The 18,877-nt window shown below is 40.6% G+C and overlaps 1 protein-coding gene across 2 annotated transcripts in view; it reads left to right on the plus strand.

Annotated features, from left to right (window-relative positions):
• Positions 1–18,877, plus strand: part of efnb3b (ephrin-B3b) — a 46,753-nt gene that overhangs the window by 9,183 nt on the left and 18,693 nt on the right. For both annotated transcript variants that reach the window (XM_077742284.1, XM_077742285.1), the window contains exon 2: positions 9,729–10,018. In XM_077742284.1, coding sequence (XP_077598410.1) covers positions 9,729–10,018 — 290 coding nt within the window. The remainder of the gene's footprint in view (positions 1–9,728; positions 10,019–18,877) is intronic.

Consider the following 18,877-nt stretch of genomic DNA (forward strand, 5'->3'; position numbering starts at 1 on the left):
TTTAGCCACAAGTAGCAAAAAAAATAATAACTACCGTATTTCTGGACTATAAGACGCACATTTTTGGTTTTCAACCTGTTTTTTGCAGGTTATAGTTCTCCAAAAATGCTATAAATGTTGGGTTTAAGTTATTTTGACATGACAAAGTCAAAGTATTTATTTTTTGTGGTATAAAAGATGAGTTTTAGCAAAAAAAACAACCTTTTTTCCCATGATGTCTCAGTTTAATTGAGTTTGAAACTCCCTCCTAGAAACATATTTCAATGCATCATTTGGATTTGACATAGGAGCTAAGGGCAATTTGTCTGCGAACAAATTCAACTCTTAAATCAAGGTAGTGCAGTACTTTTTGGTCACACACGCGCACGGAATGAATAACGTCCAAGCCATTGAGTGCCGTAAATTATTCAAACGGCTTCATGCATGGAAACGCTATAATTCCATGTTGAGTATGAATGAGTCTCCCATTTGCCCTCAGGCCCATTTTTCACACCGCCCCAAGGCCTCATGGGAGATTAAAAGTGCCAAATGTCATTGAGGAGCTTTTTATTTCAAGTATTACGAGTGTCTGGCGCCACCTGAAATCTTCTACTACCCCTTGAAATGATGATTATTATTAATATGATGCTTCATTTATAAGATTTACTTATTATTCTTGTAAGAATAAGTCTCAAAACCTTATACTTTTAACTTATTGACCATCCCAATTTAATTTAAATAGGTTATTATGGAAAATAGCATAGTGTCCCAATTATGACCTATTTTAATATTTAAAAATTAATAATTCATTGTCAATAGCACTTAAATGATCTGTAAAAAGTACATCATTCCAAAAGACTGGTACTTGGACGTTTGGTCGCCTGGATGTTTGGTCGCCCGGACGTTTGGTCGCCCGGACGTTTGGTCACCCTGGACGTTTGGTCACCCGGACGTTTGGTCGCCCTGGACGTTTGGTCGCCCTGGACGTTTGGTCGCCCGGACGTTTGGTCGCCCGGACGTTTGGTCGCCCGGACGTTTGGTCGCCCGGACGTTTGGTCGCCCGGACGTTTGGTCGCCCGGACGATTGGTCCCCCGGACGTTTGGTCGCCCGGACGTTTGGTCGCCCGGACGTTTGGTCGCCCGGACGATTGGTCCCCCGGACGATTGGTCCCCCGGACGATTGGTCCCCCGGACGTTTGGTAGCCCGGACGTTTGGTCGCCCGGACGTTTGGTCGCCCGGACGTTTGGTCGCCCGGACGTTTGGTCGCCCGGACGTTTGGTCGCTGTCTAGTTTTTGTTGTATGTGAAAGTATTTGACATCAACTAAACCCTTTAAATATGATACTAAATACTTAAAAATAACAGCAAATGATCCAAAAATAATTTACTGTATATAGCATTTATTTCTATTCGTGCAGGTTCATAAGTTTAAGAAGGAATATAACACAAACATATGTAGATAAGTACACATCTCATTTGCATATCCAATATTCATAACCTGAAAACTAGAAGTGTTCATAAGTAGAGGCCCAAAACATAGATTAGTCCCAAATGGAGTGGGCGGAGAACTTTGAACTCAACGGGAGGGTCGCCGCGTCAAGTAAAAAATAAATAAATGAAAAGTCATAGGAATGCGCCCTAGGCTTAACCCGCAATTAGCGAGCTATGAATACGAACTAACCTGGCCGCGACGTCGCCACCCGTTGGCACCCTGGGGAACAGCTGATCATTCAGCGTGAAGTTCTCTCAAAAACATCCCAACATCCCCAGAGCTATAAACCAAGCAAACCCCACATTTCACCATCCCTTTTTATAGAGTTCATCTCCATAAAAATTTGGTCTGGAACCATGTTTATTTGAGGCTTTCTTTGTCCCACACGGGAAGTTCAAAAGAAACTCCGCCTCCCCAGCCGATTGATTCCTGGATTTAGCCGATTCTTTATTTATTTTACACGCCCCTCCCCAATGCAAATAGGGCCCGAGTGCATCTTACCAAAATGGGGCGCCATACGGGACCCTGACGAGTAACCGAGTCTTATCTGTCGCCCGGTTCTCCCTCGGCTGTCAATCACGCAACCCCGGAGACAAACCGTCGGCTTCAAACGCAGGCAGAGAGGTTTGTGGGTAAATTGTGGGGATGAGAAGATGAAGGGAGGTGCCAATGGAAAAAAAAGCGGAGTCTGGGACTTTGAGGACGGCTAAAAGACGTCTAGATGGACCTGTGGCGGCTCGCTCCAGGAATTAGACAGACCCCCCTCTCATCATTACTCCCTAGAGCGACTGACTTTTTCACACCGCTACTCAGGAGTTAAAGTGGGTTAGAAGTGTTTGAAGCGCACTCCCACGCTGTAGCCCCCCCACAGCATTCCCACACCGGTAGTAATACTCCAAAAAAAATGGAAAAGTCTATTGTGAGAGAAGAGAATGGGGGGTGCTTGAAATAAAAATGTTTTATTCCCAAAAAACTTAACCTTGGATACACAGAGGAGAGAAAAACTGACATTTTATAACATAACCCTCCACCCAACCACTACTTACTTGCATATTGTATATAAAAACATATTTTAAATTAGATTAGATACTTTTATTCATCCTGTATTCGGGAAATTATATTGTCACAGTAGCAAGAGGGTGAGAATACAGATAGGAATTTTAGACAAAAAAATTATAGATCTAAAACAGTTTATTTGAGCTCTTACATATTTTTTAGATTTCACAACATGATTTTTGAACTAAAAACACAGGAAAAATGGATTAAAAAATGACAATTATTGATTTAATCAGGGGAAAATGAGCAAATTTAATATACATCTATACTCTTTATTTTAATTTGATCCTAAAACAGAAAGTCAGTACTCATAATTCACTTTCCCGGGCCACACAAAATGATGCAGCGTTCCAGATTTGGCCCCTGGGCCGCCACTTTGACACATGACCTAAATAAACAAGTAAATAGGCCATGTATCAAAAGTGCGCATTATAGTCCAGATTATGCATGACCATAACTACTCCGTTTTTAAGAGCAAATGACTATTTTTTTGGTCCGTCAAGTATCCAACAGGTATTGGCTGTCCACTACTGTCATGCTAAGTGTTTAAAACTTCCTTCAGCCCACAGCCAGAGGCAGTATTTAGAGTTTTTGGGGGTTGGGGTACGTTCAAAAAAACAAAAAAACTGAGGCTTTGAGGCTAAATAGCTTCAAGATGCTGGACTGGATCTTGGGAAAAAAGTGCAAGTGTGATGGTGGATTTAGTCAATCATCGGATGTGTCTTGACTGTTAACAAAAAAAACACTAAATTACCCTCATATGGCTTCCCGCTGGTCACTGTTGCCTTAAAGTGACAGCGTACCCGAATATACACCGCCCTGGGATTTCTTCGACCTTTGGAGTCCAAAGTTCTCTCTTGCGAGTTTACCTTCTACTCAGTTTCAAGTCTACGTCCCACCCAGGGGTCTCTTGGCGCATATTTGGTGGTCCCCAGGGTCCTCCGATGGATTACGGGGGTCCCCCAAGACTCTTAACTAAAATTTCAGAGACGTTGCCCCTCCAAAAGGGTCAGGATCAATGTTTGGCTTTAACCCGTTCGTCCGAGGCGACCGGTCGCTTTGCTTCGCCCGTCCACATATGGGCGACCTAATTAAATTAGCGAGGTGGTCGGCCCCAACGAGTCGGAGCTCAAAGAGTCTTCACACGCCAGCTGCCGCCATCCATTTAAGTGTGTGCTTACATATGTGTGTGTGTGTCCTGAACGCAACACTTCAAATGGGGGGGAAACCTCAGTGGGGCTTTTAAAATGTGTGTGAGTCCACTCTAGAAACACACATGTCAGGACCTGCCGTGCTCCATCAACACACACCTCTACTGGTGTGCCTTAATGCAAGAAATACACGGTTGTATAAATCACCCGTGGAAAATGTTGGGTTGTTGGGAGGGTGAGGCTTCACTTTTGATTGAGTTGAACGTTGTTTTACCTCTAAATGGCGTTATGTCAGGTTGTCTTATGTTCAAGTGGTATTCCCAGGGTAGTGGTTTTTGGATATGAGTAGAATTGGCGGGTTTTATTTTTGGGTGTGAGCTACATGGGAAATGCGGTTTGTGAATAAGGGTAGATGTTTTAGTGTTGTGGTTGTAGTAGTAGTGGTAGTGGTAGGTAGTAGTGGTAGTAGGTAGGTAGTAGTGGTAGTGGTAGGTAGTAGTGGTAGTGGTAGGTAGTAGTGGTAGTGGTAGGTAGTAGTGGTAGGTAGTAGTGGTAGTAGGTAGTAGTGGTAGTAGGTAGTAGTGGTAGTAGGTAGTAGTTGGTGGTAGGTAGTGGTTGGTGGTAGGTAGTGGTTGGTGGTAGTGGTAGTAGGTAGTAGGTAGTAGGTAGTAGGTAGTAGGTAGTAGGTAGTAGGTAGTAGGTAGTAGGTAGTGGTAATAGGAATAGTAGTAGTAGGTAGTAGGTAGTAGGTAGTGGTAATAGGAATAGTAGTAGTAGGTAGTAGGTAGTAGGTAGTGGTAATAGGAATAGTAGTAGTAGGAATGTTAGTAGAAGGAATAGTAGCAGTAGTAGGAATAGCAACTGGAGTAGTAGTAGTAGGAATGTTAGTAGAAGGAATAGTAGCAGTAGTAGGAATAGTAACTGGAGTAGTAGTAGAAGTTATAGATGTAGTTGTAGTAGGAGTAGTTGAAGTAGTAGCTGCAGTAGTAGCTGCAGTAGTAGAAATCGTAGTTGAAGTAGTAGCTGCAGTAGTAGAAATAGTAGTTGAAGTAGTAGTAGGAGGAGTAGGAGTGGTGGTGGTAGTATGTCTTCCCTCTTCCAATCATATAAGTCAAGCCATTTGTTTTATTCATGTAGTTAATGTGTCTTTATGTTTATCTACGTATGTTGAAGAGTGACACCCCCCTGCCAAGAACATGAATCAACGAAATGAAGTAAGGGCATGGCGACGATACGCCTGCCGAGCACGTACGGCCGCTGCCGCCGTCTGTCACAAAGACGCTGTGAACAAAAGTTTCCCTACAACGTCAAAAACAACGAAACAAGGAACGGAAAGAATGCAAATAAGTATTACAGAGACAGAAAAAGTTCCTCCTGACCTCAATATGGCGGCTAGGCTCAAAGAGTAGAAGAATAAGCCCCGCCTCTACGCGTCTGCCGCATTGTGTCCGACACTCAACGGGGGTGCCGCGACACGGGAGGTGAAGGGCGCCGTGATTTTTACGAGATGTGACACGGACGCCGCGGCGTTCCCGATGACAAGGGCACGGTTACCTTTCCAAATTCCCCTGGAGAAAACCCACGCATTTGTAACAGGCCCCTCCTTGCATACTCTCCTTGTGTTGATCCGGCACCCTCAAAGAGCACTACTTGAGGGTCTATGCTTCTTTAATGAAGACACTTATAACAATTATGGATATTTAAAGCGGACTGTCTGAACCGTTGTCCTAATGGACAACAAGAAGTCCATTAGAAATAAATGGACGTTGTTATTATTATGGATTATTTAAATGGGGAAGTGGATTGTCTTAAAAATTATCTTTTATCAAAGGTAAAAATTAAATAACATAACGGTCTGGAAAAGGAGAAAAAAAATATAGACACACTTGAAGCAAATTATGAAAATAAGTACCACTTATAGTCCGGAATATACAATAGTTTATAAATTTTAGTAATTTTTTGGCCAATGGCAAAATACCTGAATTAGTTTTGAAAGATTAACCCTAACCCTACCTGAATTAGTTTTTAAAAGTTAACCCTAGCTCTAACCGGAACCCTACCGGAATTAGTTATGAAAGGTTAACCCTACCTGAATTGGTTTTGAAAGATTAACCCTACCTGAATTAGTTTTGAAAGGTTAACCCTAACTCTAACCAGAACCCTACCTGAATTAGTTTTGAAAGGTTAACCCTACCTGTATTAGTTTTGAAAGGTTAACCCTAACTCTAACCGGAACCCTACCTGAATTAGTTTTGAAAGGTTAACCCTAACCCTACCTGAATTAGTTTTGAAAGACTAACCCTAAACCCTACCTGAATTAGTTTTGAGAGATTAACCCTAACCCTACCTGAATGAATTTTGAAAAGTTAACCCTACCTGAATTAATTTTGAAAGGTTAACCTTAACCCTACCTGAATTAGTTTTGAAAGATTTACCCTAACCCTACCAGAATTAGTTTTGAAAGGCCAACCCTAACCCTACCTGAATTAATTTTGAGAGATTAACCCTAACCCTACCTGAATTAGTTTTGAAAGGTTAACCCTAACCCTAGCCCTGACCCTAGCCCTAACCCTACCTGAAAACAGACCCTAACCCTAACCCTAACTAAATGCTACAATCCAATGGGGTGCACTGCTCCCTCTCCTTCAATACTCGCTCTAGACCTCCCCAAAAAATAAATCTCAGTCCACACATCACCCTGTAGTTGTCAATGCCGCACACTACTCGAGATTAATAAGATGTTACTCGCTCCACACGTTGCATTCGGGTTAAAAAAAATTGAAAAAAAACCCCATGAATGGAATCTCCGTTCCTATGGATTCCATATTCCCGAACATCTGTTCTCAATTACACTTGTGATTGCTGCAGCAAAACATTGGAAAATGCTAACAGCTGCTTGGTGTTGGCTGTCTTTTTCCCGCGTTTGGCCGCCGCTGATTTATGCCAGCGTTCCAACCTTGAATAATATTTTTCCTGGGTCGCCATTTTCCTGCTACATTTCCCCCCCTCTTCCTTCATCCTTGAGGCCGACATTTTATTATTATTATTCTTATTCCGGGAGATGGGGAAATGTGTCAAAAAGTCATTTTAGGATGTTTGCTTGTGTCGGCGGGGAAATATGACGCGGGAGCTCCCGCAAATGAGCCCCGCGGATACACCCACGCAAAACAACAAAATAACAGTCATTTGGGGATTTGCATGAGTTTGAGCTGTACTAGTAGTAGAAGCTGCAGTCGTTGCCGTAGTAGTAGTCACAGTATAATAGTAGTAGTATAAATTAGTAGTAGTATAGTGGCCACAGGAGTAGTAGTAGTATAAATTAGTTGTAGTATAGTGGCCGCAGTAGTAGTAGTGTAATAGTACTACTAGTAGTATAGTGGCCGCAGTAGTAGTAGTGTAATAGTTCTACTAGTAGTATAGTGGCGCAGTAGTAGTAGTAGTAGTATAGTGGCCGCAGTAGTAGTAGTGTAATAGTACTACTAGTAGTATAGTGGCTGCAGTAGTAGTAATGTAATAGTACTACTAGTAGTATGGTGGCCGCAGTAGTAGTAGTGTAGTAGTACTACTAGTAGTATAGTGGCTGCAGTAGTAGTAATGTAATAGTACTACTAGTAGTATAGTGGCTGCAATAGTAGTAGCAGTATAATAGTATTAGTAGTAGTATAGTAGCTGCTGTCGTATAATAGTATTAGTAGTAGTTTAGTAGCTGCAGTAGTAGTAGTAGTGTAATAGTACTACTAGTAGTATCGTAGCTGCAGTAGTGTCGTGGCAGTAGTACTAGTGGTGGTAATGATAGTGGTAGTAGTAGTATAGTCGCTGCAGTACCAGTAGTATAGTGGCTGCAGTAGGAGCAGTAGCTGCAGTAGTGTCGTGGCAGTAGTACTAGTGGTGGTAATGGTAGTGGTAGTAGTAGTATAGTCGCTGCAGTAACAGTAGTATAGTGGCTGCAGTAGGAGCAGTAGCTGCAGTAGGAGTAGTAGTAGCAGAAGTTGTAACAGTAGTAGTAGCTGAAGTAGTCATAATGGTTGCTGAAGTAGTCATAGTAGTAGCTGAAGTAGTCATAATAGCAGTTGTAGTCCTAGCTGCATTAGTAGTAGTAGTAGTAGTGGCTGCAGTTTTATTAGTAGTAGTGAAATGTGTGTAATGCGGTGTAAAAGTGAGCGGGGAGCTCCTGCAAATGAGCCCGGCGGATACACCCACGGAAAACATAAAAATAACAGTCGTTTTGTGATTTGCCTTGTAATTTAAGAGCGAGCGACGGACCCCCCCGAAAAATCTGTTTTCCTTTCATATTTTATTCCTCCTGAAGCCCACCGCTCCCCTGCTGTGCATTTGACATTGTGTGTACATTTGTGGGCGTGTGTGACATTACACCATGAGATTAGAGTGGACATCTTTACATGGATGGGACGCTATAAATCTAACCCGCCAGAATAAAAGACTGGCCATTTATTGTTCCCTAATAGAAGCTTTTCTGAGATGCCTTCAAGGACTTTATGACAATAAAGGTCAAGACATGGTGTGGAATTGGATGGAGTTTGGTATTTTGTGCATTTTAAGGAATATATTGTGTTTTTTAAACTTTATTGAGAAGGATTTTTTGCATGTTTTAACAGCTTGTTTTAAATAACGAAAAATGTGAACTGTAAGTCAACTTGCCGCTTCGGTTCACATCAAAGAATGAGTTTACATTTGAGGTGTCAAACTCATTTTTTCACGGTTGCGATGATAGTTTTGGTTTTTCCGAGGGTCTCTTACAGGCCAATTCGAGCGGACATCTTTTAACGGACATTTTTTAGAGACTTTCTTGACCCTAAAATATTTTTTTTTATCTACATAGTTTTTAGTTTCGAACTAAGAAATAAGAATGCAGTTTTGTAGTTATTTTGCCGTTAAAAATGGAAAAACAATATTTTATTTGTACTTGTATATGAAAAAAACAGGTAAAAACAGCAAAAAAATAAAGAAAAAATAAAATATATTTTAATAACAAAGAAAAACTGTATATTTTCTATTTAAGAAATGATAAGAATGCAGTTTTGTAGTTACTTTCCTATTAAAAATGGGAAAACATTTTATTTTTACTTACTACATACTTGTATACTTACTTATATATAAAAAAACTGGTCAAAACAGCAAGAAAATAAAACATTAAAAAGCTTAAATTGGTATTATTTTATTTTCCTATTGTTTAATCTTCAATATTTTATATAGGACTACAAAAAACTTATTTCTAACCCAAAAACATCAACTCAACCCACAAGCTGTACTTTCCGGGACCAAATCCTGCCCTCCAACCACATATTTGCCACCATTGAACATTTTTATCAGAACTAGTGTTAAATAACTTAAAAATGTACAATATTATCCAGCATTGAGTCTTTTCCTCCCTTTTCAGGTTCAAATTTGGACTATTTTATTTAAAAAAAAACATTTTGCATGGTTTTCAGTTTTATTTTTTAGCCCGAATAAAACCACACGCACCTGTACATCCAATTTTGGGTGGAATTTTGGAACCCTTTGGAGCTGTCCGTCATGTTAAGAGTCTACACACAAGCCCACCTTGCGTCCAAAGGGGTCGGGGGGGGGGGCAGCTGCAAAGTAAGAGTCTTTGTAAGGAGACACTTGATGAGTGAGGGTCCCAGAGGTCAAAACCCGGGTGAAAAAAATAAAAAAAATGATGTTTCAGCCCCCGAGAAAAAAAATGAAAGCCACTCCTCCTTTCTAACACCCCCCAAAAAACTCCATCAGTGTCACCTCTTACCCCCCCAACACCACCACACCCCCATTTCAAAGTGCGGCTACATGAATAGCTCCATTGTTGACGGCTGAGGGTAAAGAGAAGGAAAAAAAAGGGGGCGGAGCTAGATTCAAAGGCAAATGTGGCTACGGAATCAGCGTGAACTCGCGAAAAGTTGGGGGTGCTAAAATTGTTTTCAAGTGGGATGTTTTTGTCGTCATGGAAATGGATGTTTTGTGTAAAATGATTGTATTTTATAGTTGTTGTGGTTGTTTGATTGACATATGGTTGTTGTTTTTCTGTCTTGCAGGTTCCGAGACGATAAGGGGTATGTCCTGTACCCCCAGATTGGAGATCGTCTGGACTTGATCTGTCCTCAGCTGGACACGGTCCGCTCCACGCCGGAGTACGAGTTCTACAAGTTGTACCTGGTGTCGTCGCGGGAGCAGGCCGACCGTTGCGAGGTTATGGGCCCGCCCAATATCGTGCTTACGTGTGACGAACCAACGCGGGAGCGCCGCTTCACCATTAAGTTCCAGGAGTTTTCACCCAACTTGTGGGGCCACGAGTTCAAGAGCATGCACGACTACTACATTATCGGTAAGTGGGTGGGGCTACCCGCCATCCGTTTCTCAATGTTTGTTCCACTTGCTGATGGCCGTTGAGATGGCCGGGTTGTGGATGGGGGCGGGGCTCTGTTACGCCAGACAAAGTGTTTCTCTTCTCGTCGATTCTAATGGATTGCCTGCCATTAACAATGATTGACCTACATTATCTTTAAAACTAGTAGAAGCGGCTCAAGGTTACCATATTTTGTTATCATTTGTTTCATATAAAAGGCGCACTAGTAGTAGTAGTAGTGGCTGCAGTAGTAGTGGCTGCAGTAGTAGTAGCTGTAGTAGTAGTAGTGGTAGTGGTAGTAGTCGTGCCTTCAGTAGTAGTAAAAGTAGCTGCAGTAGTAGTAGTAGTAGAAGCAGTAGCTGCATTAGTAGTGGCTGCAGTAGTAGTAGTAGTAGTAGTAGAAGCAGTAGCTGCAGTAGTAGTGGCTGCATTAGTAGTGGCTGCAGTAGTAGTAGTAGTAGTAGTAGAAGCAGTAGCTGCAGTAGTAGTGGCTGCAGTAGTAGTAGCTATGTTAGTGGTAGTAGTCGTGGCTTCAGTAGTAGTAAAAGTAGCTACAGTAGTATTAGTAATTCCTGCAGTAGTAGGAAAAGTAGCTCCAGCAGTAGTAGTAATTCCTGCAGTAGTAGAAGCAGTAGCTGCAGTAGTAGTAGTAGCAGCAGTAGTAGTAGTAGTAGTAGTATTAGTACAAGTAGTGCCTGCAATAGAAGTAGGAGCAGTAGTCGTAGTAGTATTAGTACAAGTAGTGCCTGCAATAGAAGTAGGAGCAGTAGTAGTATTAGTAGTAGTCTTAGCTGCAGTAGTATTAGTAGCAGTAGATGCAGTAGTAGTAGTCTTAGCTGCAGTAGATGCAATAGTAGTAGAAGTTGTATTAGTAGCAGTAGATGCAAAGGTTGTAGTAGTAGTATTAGTATCAGTAGATGCAATAGTAGTAGTATTATTAGTTGTAGCAGTAGGAGCAGCAGTAGTAGTAGTTGTGGATTGTGTTATAGAATTAACAATGCAGAACATTTTATTTTGATTTGAAGTCAATAATATAAGCCAAGTTAAGGCCAGCCAACTTCATTTTAAAAATAATGTTAGACAGTGACTGGCCATATTTTTTATGATTGTACCGTATTTGCCAACTGACTTAACAGTCACCGCATGAGCCGGAAGCGCGCTTTTATTTTTGATCGATTCGGAACAGATCGTCGGGCCCCCCTAGGAAGGGGGGGGTTAGATGATGAGGTCATCGAGACGAGATGGAACGTTATGGAAGCAATAGTGGGGTGTTGGTGGGCTTTGTTTAATCTATCTTCTTTTCACACAAAAAGGAAAAACACCTCAGGAGTGAGAGTGAGTGTTTTGGTGCGCCATCCCACGCACATCACAGGCGGGATACTCTCAGGTGCTCGTCTGAGGCGAGAATTTAAAAAATAAATACATAAAAATGCAAAAAAAAAGAAGACCATGTCCTCACTCTATTCCCTGTCGCAATATGGCGGAATTCACACCAGCAAAATGATCTTTTTGGCTAAAAAAAAGGACATTTTCAAGCCATCTCGCCACTATTTTTTTAAATAACAACCACAGAGTATAATTACTATGAAAATTATTACCGTATAAATAAAAAAATGTTTGTTTGGCGTCAAGAGAAATAAAGTAAATCTCTCTCGAAGCAAAACAAAAGCAATAACGTCATTTTCTTCCAAATCAGAAGCAACAATAGACTCAAATTGGATTTGAACGGATGGAGAAAAAATGAGGAGATTTGATTTGTCGGCCATTTTGGCTCCCCCAGTTGCTCCATTTGCTTTGGCCAATTGACATCTAACACCTTTATCACCCACGCAGACGTAGAGTACTCAGACTTATAGATTGACAGCTCGGGCTTTAATCGATGGCGGCTAGAGGTCACTCACCCCCCGCGCACCCAAACAAACTCGTACGTATGCGGGTGAGTGTTTACGTATGGGAGGAAGTCGGAAGCAATCAGAGGAGCTTAAAGCGGAGAGCATCTGGTGCTGATAACTTATTGATAATAATATGGGAGCCTGTATTGGAATGGATCTCCAGCTGCCATGTTGGATTAGCTCGTTTAATAGCGCTTTTAGGTCATGCCGAGGCTAGCTACGGAATTTCTAGGGGAGTTTCCACATGTTTTTTTTAGATTTTTAGCTATTTTTAGGTGTTTTCTAGTTGGTTTTGGCACATTTTAAGTTTCCCCTCGGACCAGATCGGACTAACTCGTGGGCCACTTTTAGCCCGGGGGCCCTATGTTTGACACCTAGTTCTAAAATGGCTTCATTTATAAGCAATGCTATTTATGAGTGCTTAAACCTTATTTTTTGCAGGTTTTTAGACCTAAATTTTCAGTTTTGTTGAGTTGAGAGATGGGAAAAGTAGATTGGGAAAATGGCCGTTTGGAAGTGAAAGGGTTAAAAAATGTAAAAATGATAAGATTTTTATTGCGTGCTGATCACCGACAAGTACTAATGGGTTCGTGTACAAATCGGGTTGCGGTTGCGGGGGTGCGGGATTCTCGTCTAATGACTTTGTTTTGGAAGGTCACTAATGTATTACAGATGCCACTGCTTAGTAATCAGATTACTCGAATCCCATTAAAAGTGATTCTTTTCTTCCTGCACCCCGGGGAGGGGAGAGAAAGAGCGGCAAAATTGATTAGTCATACTCACTGATGGATGTTTTCATTCATAACATGAGGTCAGAGTTTATGTAAGCCTGCGTCCTCATCACACACACACACATACACTGAGTTGAAAACACACGCACTTTAATATACAGACACACATCCATGACTTTGTCTAATATACTTACACAACTGAAATTGGTACACATTAGAGTGTATGATTGTATGATACTATATATACACACTCATTGCCCAACTTTTCTCCAATTTGTACTTCAATTTACAGTTATATAAGAATATTGAGTTGGTCATTTGACTCATTTAAAACAAAATGTTAGTGGAAGCCTTAGGAGATGTGAGTGGTGTTGTATACTTCCACTGGTACTGTAGTAGTACTAGTAATAGTGGTAGTAGTAATGGTAGTAGTAGTATGTCATTGTGTAATACATGCACTGGAGCTGTAGTAGTACTAGTAATAGTAGTAGTGATTAAAACTTGTGTTATACATCAACTAGATGGAGTTAAATAGAACTTCATGCTATGATCATCCAATATTAATCCATTTTAAGGCACATTGTATTATGATGATCATTTTTGAGAAAACTCGTCTTTTAGATGCTTCTTATTGTGCCAAAATATGGTAATTACCCAGTGCAAAATAGGGGACTGTAGGTTTGAAACCACCTGGTTACACATCCGCAGAATCTCTCCAGAAGTTTGGGTGATTTACCAAAGTGTGCAGGTCGCTCACTGCGGGACTGTAGCGCTGTTGTTGTTGTTGTTGTTGTTCCACGCCAAGACAGATGGCGCGAATAGGTGTGCAAGCTCAGGTTTTGTTGACGTGGGCGTAAATGAACGAGCGTTTTTTATGCAGCGGGACCCCCGGGACTTTGCGGAGAGCCCGGCCGACTCTCACCGTCGCACAGCTAGCGAAAAAAATGAATAATAGACGAGGAAGCGAACTGTTAAAAGCCGAGTGGCGTGTTTCGAAGTCGTTAATTGAGAGCTCTAATTGTCCGACGTCGACGTACTACGCGTAGACGAAGTCGGGAAAGTACTTAATAATGCAAGGCACCAGTGCTGGTTTATTTATCAGGGCTAAGCGGAAATAAATGACATGAGCGGCAGATTCGGCGAGGAGGGTGAAGGTGAGCGGCGGGCGCCGGAGTGGACGCCAGAGATGATGATGATGATGATGCGGCGGGGGAAAATCTGCACTGCGCACGGAATTGGCTTCTCTGTTTGGAGGATGCGGATTGGTTCGTGTTTGGCGCCAAAAGCCAAAAGATCCTGACAAATCTAGTGACGTTAAATATTTGATGGGCGGTAAAGCCGTTTTTGATTTGGAGGTGCTTAAGCGGATGGAAAGGTTGAAAGTTCAACGAGAATTGTGTTGTTCGGGACTTTAGTTTTATGCTAGGGTGACCTTTGACCTTTGTTTTCTTGACATGGAAATTGAGTTGTGGATGAGAAATATCCTGTAAACTGGTGGAGATAATAGCTGAAATACTCAAAATCATGTATTCTTCATCCTCTGCAACGAATAACTATTGGATTGTAGTGGATAACTTTATTTATCACGTATTTGGGAGATTTTGTTGTCACAGTAGCAAGAGGGTGAGAATACAGACACAGAAAAACACTTTTTATACGTAAATAGATAGGTATTAAGTAAGTTAATACATAAATACATGAATACATCTATAAATAAATAACCGTGTTGCTGAAAGGTATATATATACAAACACATACATATATATAAGCACATATATACAAACAAATACACATATATAAGCACATATATACATGTACATACACATATATAAGCACATATATACATACACATATATAAACATATATATATACATACACATAGACATATAAGCACATATACATACACTTGCACATATATAAGCACATATATACATACACTTACATATCTAAGCACATATATACATACACACACATATATAAGCACATATATATACACATACACATATGTAAGCACATATATACATACACACTACACATACACATATATAAGCACATATATACATACACACTACACATACACATATATAAGCACATATATACATACACATACAAATATAAGCACATATATACATACACATAGATGTATATGCATGCCCAGTCAATATATGGCATATTACCATTCTTTATGTCCTTTTTAATCGATTAAGACTATAAATGAAAGCTGGTCGATTTAACTATCTTTTGCCCAGGTGTCTTTCTAAAAGTCCTCCTTCACTCCAAAGCACGTTTCCAGTCTCTTGGGCTTTTTAGAAGCCGTTCATCATCGAGGGTCCATCCAGCGCCCTTCCAATGGCTCGCTTCCATCCTTGACTCACTGGTCTGGAAAAACGTTTATTGAAATTTCAAAGCAAACTTTTCATTTTTTTCTACATTTCCAAATGGCAAATATTAAGGCAAGGGTCTTTTCCATGGACGGCACTTTTTGCGAGTAGCCACACCCTTTCCCCCCCCCACACAAACTCTGCTATCGGTATTTCTTCCCAGGCGGTCCTTTTCCGTGGTTTTCCCAGCATGCAATGCGTTTCTTCGCGCTCCAGCGAATGCTCACAGTCGTCGAGGCGACAAGGCTGGGTTTGATTCTCGTGTGTGTGTGTGTTTTTGTGTGTATAAGTGTGTTTTTGTGTGTATAAATGTGTGTGAAGCCAGCTTGAAATAAGGGGGCCAAAATAGGGCATATTTACACATTGTACGCACTTAACGATGCAGTAATAGATAATATTTTTAAACAGTTTGAGACTTTTTGATATATTTTTTTTAGGTGCAGTTGTTAAAAAGTGATACCTATATTTGGTAAATGTTTTAAATTATGTTAAAAATGGGTTAAAAAGTTATGTTTTGTGTTTTAATGAGTTTTTTCGGAATAACTGTAGTAACTGAAGTTGTACAATCGCAGTAGTGATTATGGGATACTTTAAAAATAGCCTAGTTGTAATAAGAATGTTGATATTTAAGATATTTTAAGTTATATTTATGTCATTTTTGAAGAAAAGCCAATTCATACCTATTTTCTAGCAAAAACATGGTATATTTTCGGTAATATCACAACGAAAAAGCAGTATTTTCATAGTAGAAAGCAACTCGATACAAAGTGAGGTGACCATAAGTGACAAGGGGAAGGAGAGGGGCATCATTTGGACCAGAAAATGAGAGCGAGAGGAAAGATGTACTAAAAAAAAAAAAAAATGTGTGGCCAGTGTAAGTAAGAGAAAGTGACAGATCGCCGAGATGATTTAGGTCAGCAATCCGAGCCGGGCGACTGTCTTCTGTACGATTGTGTGTTTGCCAGTTGATTGGGGGGAAGGTCTATGATTGGTTGGCAGAGTGTGAATACGCTAAAGGTCAAAAACACACACATACACACACCCTTCTTAATTGGAGAAGGCCTGGTTAACATTGTGTGATTCATTTAACCTTCGCGCACCATCTTGCAATCACTCACAAATACACACACGTTTCTCACAGCGCAAAAAGGACAAAAGCGCTATTGTGTGATACCATGAAATGTGTGTATACGTTGGGGGTGGGTTTCAAACAGGCGCACCTTAACCGCTGACCTCTACTATGGCCAGAGCTTGCTAATATAGCGCTTGATTTAGGGGTGAGGAGCACCCGAACACGAGCCACTCTTCTATTCGAGTGGTGTACAAACGCCAAGCTCAAACTACGACCCGTGGGCTGCATCTGGCCCGTTAGGTTCTTTAATCCGGTCCGCCGACATTGTCCAAATGTTTTTTTTTTACCCAAGATGGCGCCAGTTACAGTAGCTCTGTCCTCTCATATTTGTTTTTTTGTGTTTTACAGTGCTTCTATCTTTTTTAAATTACATTTGAATATTTCTTAATACATTCCTTTACTTACTTTACTTTGTATTTTATACTTTTACTTTAATAATGAGTGAGTATGTTAATACTTTAGTCCTTTTTGTTGGTTTATGTTTCTTATGTACTGTTAACGGATGCACTTTTTTATTTGTATTGTATACATATTAATATTTCTTAATACATTCCTTTATACTTTTTACTTTAATAATGAGTGAGTATGTTAATACTTTGGTCCTTTTTTTCTGTTTATTTTTCATATGTACTGTTAACGGATGCACTTTTTTATATGTATCTTCTACATTTTAATATTTCTTAATATATTCCTTTACTTCCTTGACTTTGTACTTTATACTTTTTACTTTAATAATGAGTGAGTATGTTAATACTTTAGTCCTTTTTTCTGTTTATGTTTCATATGTACTGTTAACGGATGCACTTTTTTATATATATTGTATCTTGTGCTAACTCCGCCCATTTGTCAAACGTTTTAAGTCAATATGGCCCCTCCCACACCCGAAACTTAGCCCACCTCTAGCCTAGCTCGTATTCTCAGATATATAAACGACATACATTGAGGAAAAACCAAGGATTGGTCATCATCATCGTTCATTTTCATGACTTTATCCCGACTATACCAACCTTGGTAGTGTTCCACCAAATACCCACACATAAATAGGGGTAAAAAAATCCACTTTTCTGACAAAACAAACAAGCATTAGCAAACAAAAGCGGGTAGACGTGATAGAGCAGCGAGAAAGTCCAGCGTTCAAAGAAACAAGGACAAACAATTGGCTGCAAAATACTTTTAAGCGCTCTAATTGCTTCCAAAACGACACAAAGGACGCCATTATCACGGTGTATGTGTGTGTGTGTGGGTTTATTCGTGTGTTTGTGTATGCTAGTAAGCTCCATTAGCTGTTGACTCGTTCCTCACTAATCTTCATTGTTGTCTTGCGCGTTGGCTACATTTCATTCCAAATTACTCTGGCGCCAAGGTCGTGACCCCTCGGGCCCCCAAAGCTCCCGACTCATTGGCTAAAATATCTCATTAGCTTTGTTCTTGCTTGTCGTTTTCAGGACATTATTATTCATGGTAAAAATATGGGAGGTACGTATCTACTGTAGGGTGGGACGGATCCAAATGAGAGGCCTTGGGGGTGGTCTGTCTGTGGTTGAGTGTTCAAATACTCTCAGTAGATGCCAAATTAATCCCCTCGGCGCCCCCTTAGGGGGCTTATCGTCCATATTAGCGCACATCTGCTCTTGTTCTAGGCGCGTATTATATATTGATGAAGCTGAGGGTGGATAATTGAATCGAGGGGTGAGGGAGATGCTTTCTCACTCGCTCTGATTTCGCCACTTGCACTTCAAGTGGATGGAGTGTGGGCGGAGCTAGTTTTGGATGGTACTTTTTTCGTTGTTCAGAGTGCAACTAATACTCTAGTGCGACTTATACATGATTTTTATCGCTTTCTGTGGGCTATAGTCATCCAAAAACTGCAACCGGAGCCTATTTAGCCTGTTACTGCTTACTACTACTACTGCATTTACTGTTACTAATACTACTATCGCTCCTACTGCTACTACTACTATTAATACTACTAGTACTGCAACTACTGCTTCTACCAATGAAGCTACTTCTACTACTAATGCAGGCACTACTACTGCTGCAAGCACTACTACTGATTCTACTACTAATGCAGGCACTACTACTGCTGCAAGCACTACTACTGATTCTATTACTGAAGCAACTACTACTACTATCGCTACTACTATCGCTACTACTGCTTCTACTACTGCTTCTACTACTGCTTCTACTATTGAAGCTAATTCTACTACTACTGCAGGCACTACTACTACTGCAGCTACTGCTTCTACTTCTGAAGCTACTACTACTACTAATACTATCGCTTCTACTGTTACTACTACTATTAATACTACTACTACTGCAGGCACTATTACTACTGCAGCTACTGCTTCTACTACTGAAGCTACAACTACTACTACTACTACTACTACTATTTTAACTTTAAATAATGTTTGTTCTTGGTTTGCGATCCAGTTAAAAATGGCTCTCCCCAAAATGCAACATATCAATTCTCTTTAACTTTTTTTAGGCTTATAGTTAAAAAAAACATGGTTTCCATTTAGGAATTTGGGAACATCTAATGTCAAATCTGACATTTATTAGTCCTTCGATACCAGTAAGACATCCAGACACGGCTCTTAAAACACTCCACAATACGTATTTTTCAAGTTTTCCTTCCCATTGTCGATCCCTCGGCACGTTTATTCTCTAGCCCCGCCCACCTCCGATAGACTGGACGTCTACTC

This window comes from Stigmatopora nigra, chromosome 20, assembly GCF_051989575.1.
Source record: "Stigmatopora nigra isolate UIUO_SnigA chromosome 20, RoL_Snig_1.1, whole genome shotgun sequence".
NCBI lineage: Eukaryota > Metazoa > Chordata > Actinopteri > Syngnathiformes > Syngnathidae > Stigmatopora > Stigmatopora nigra.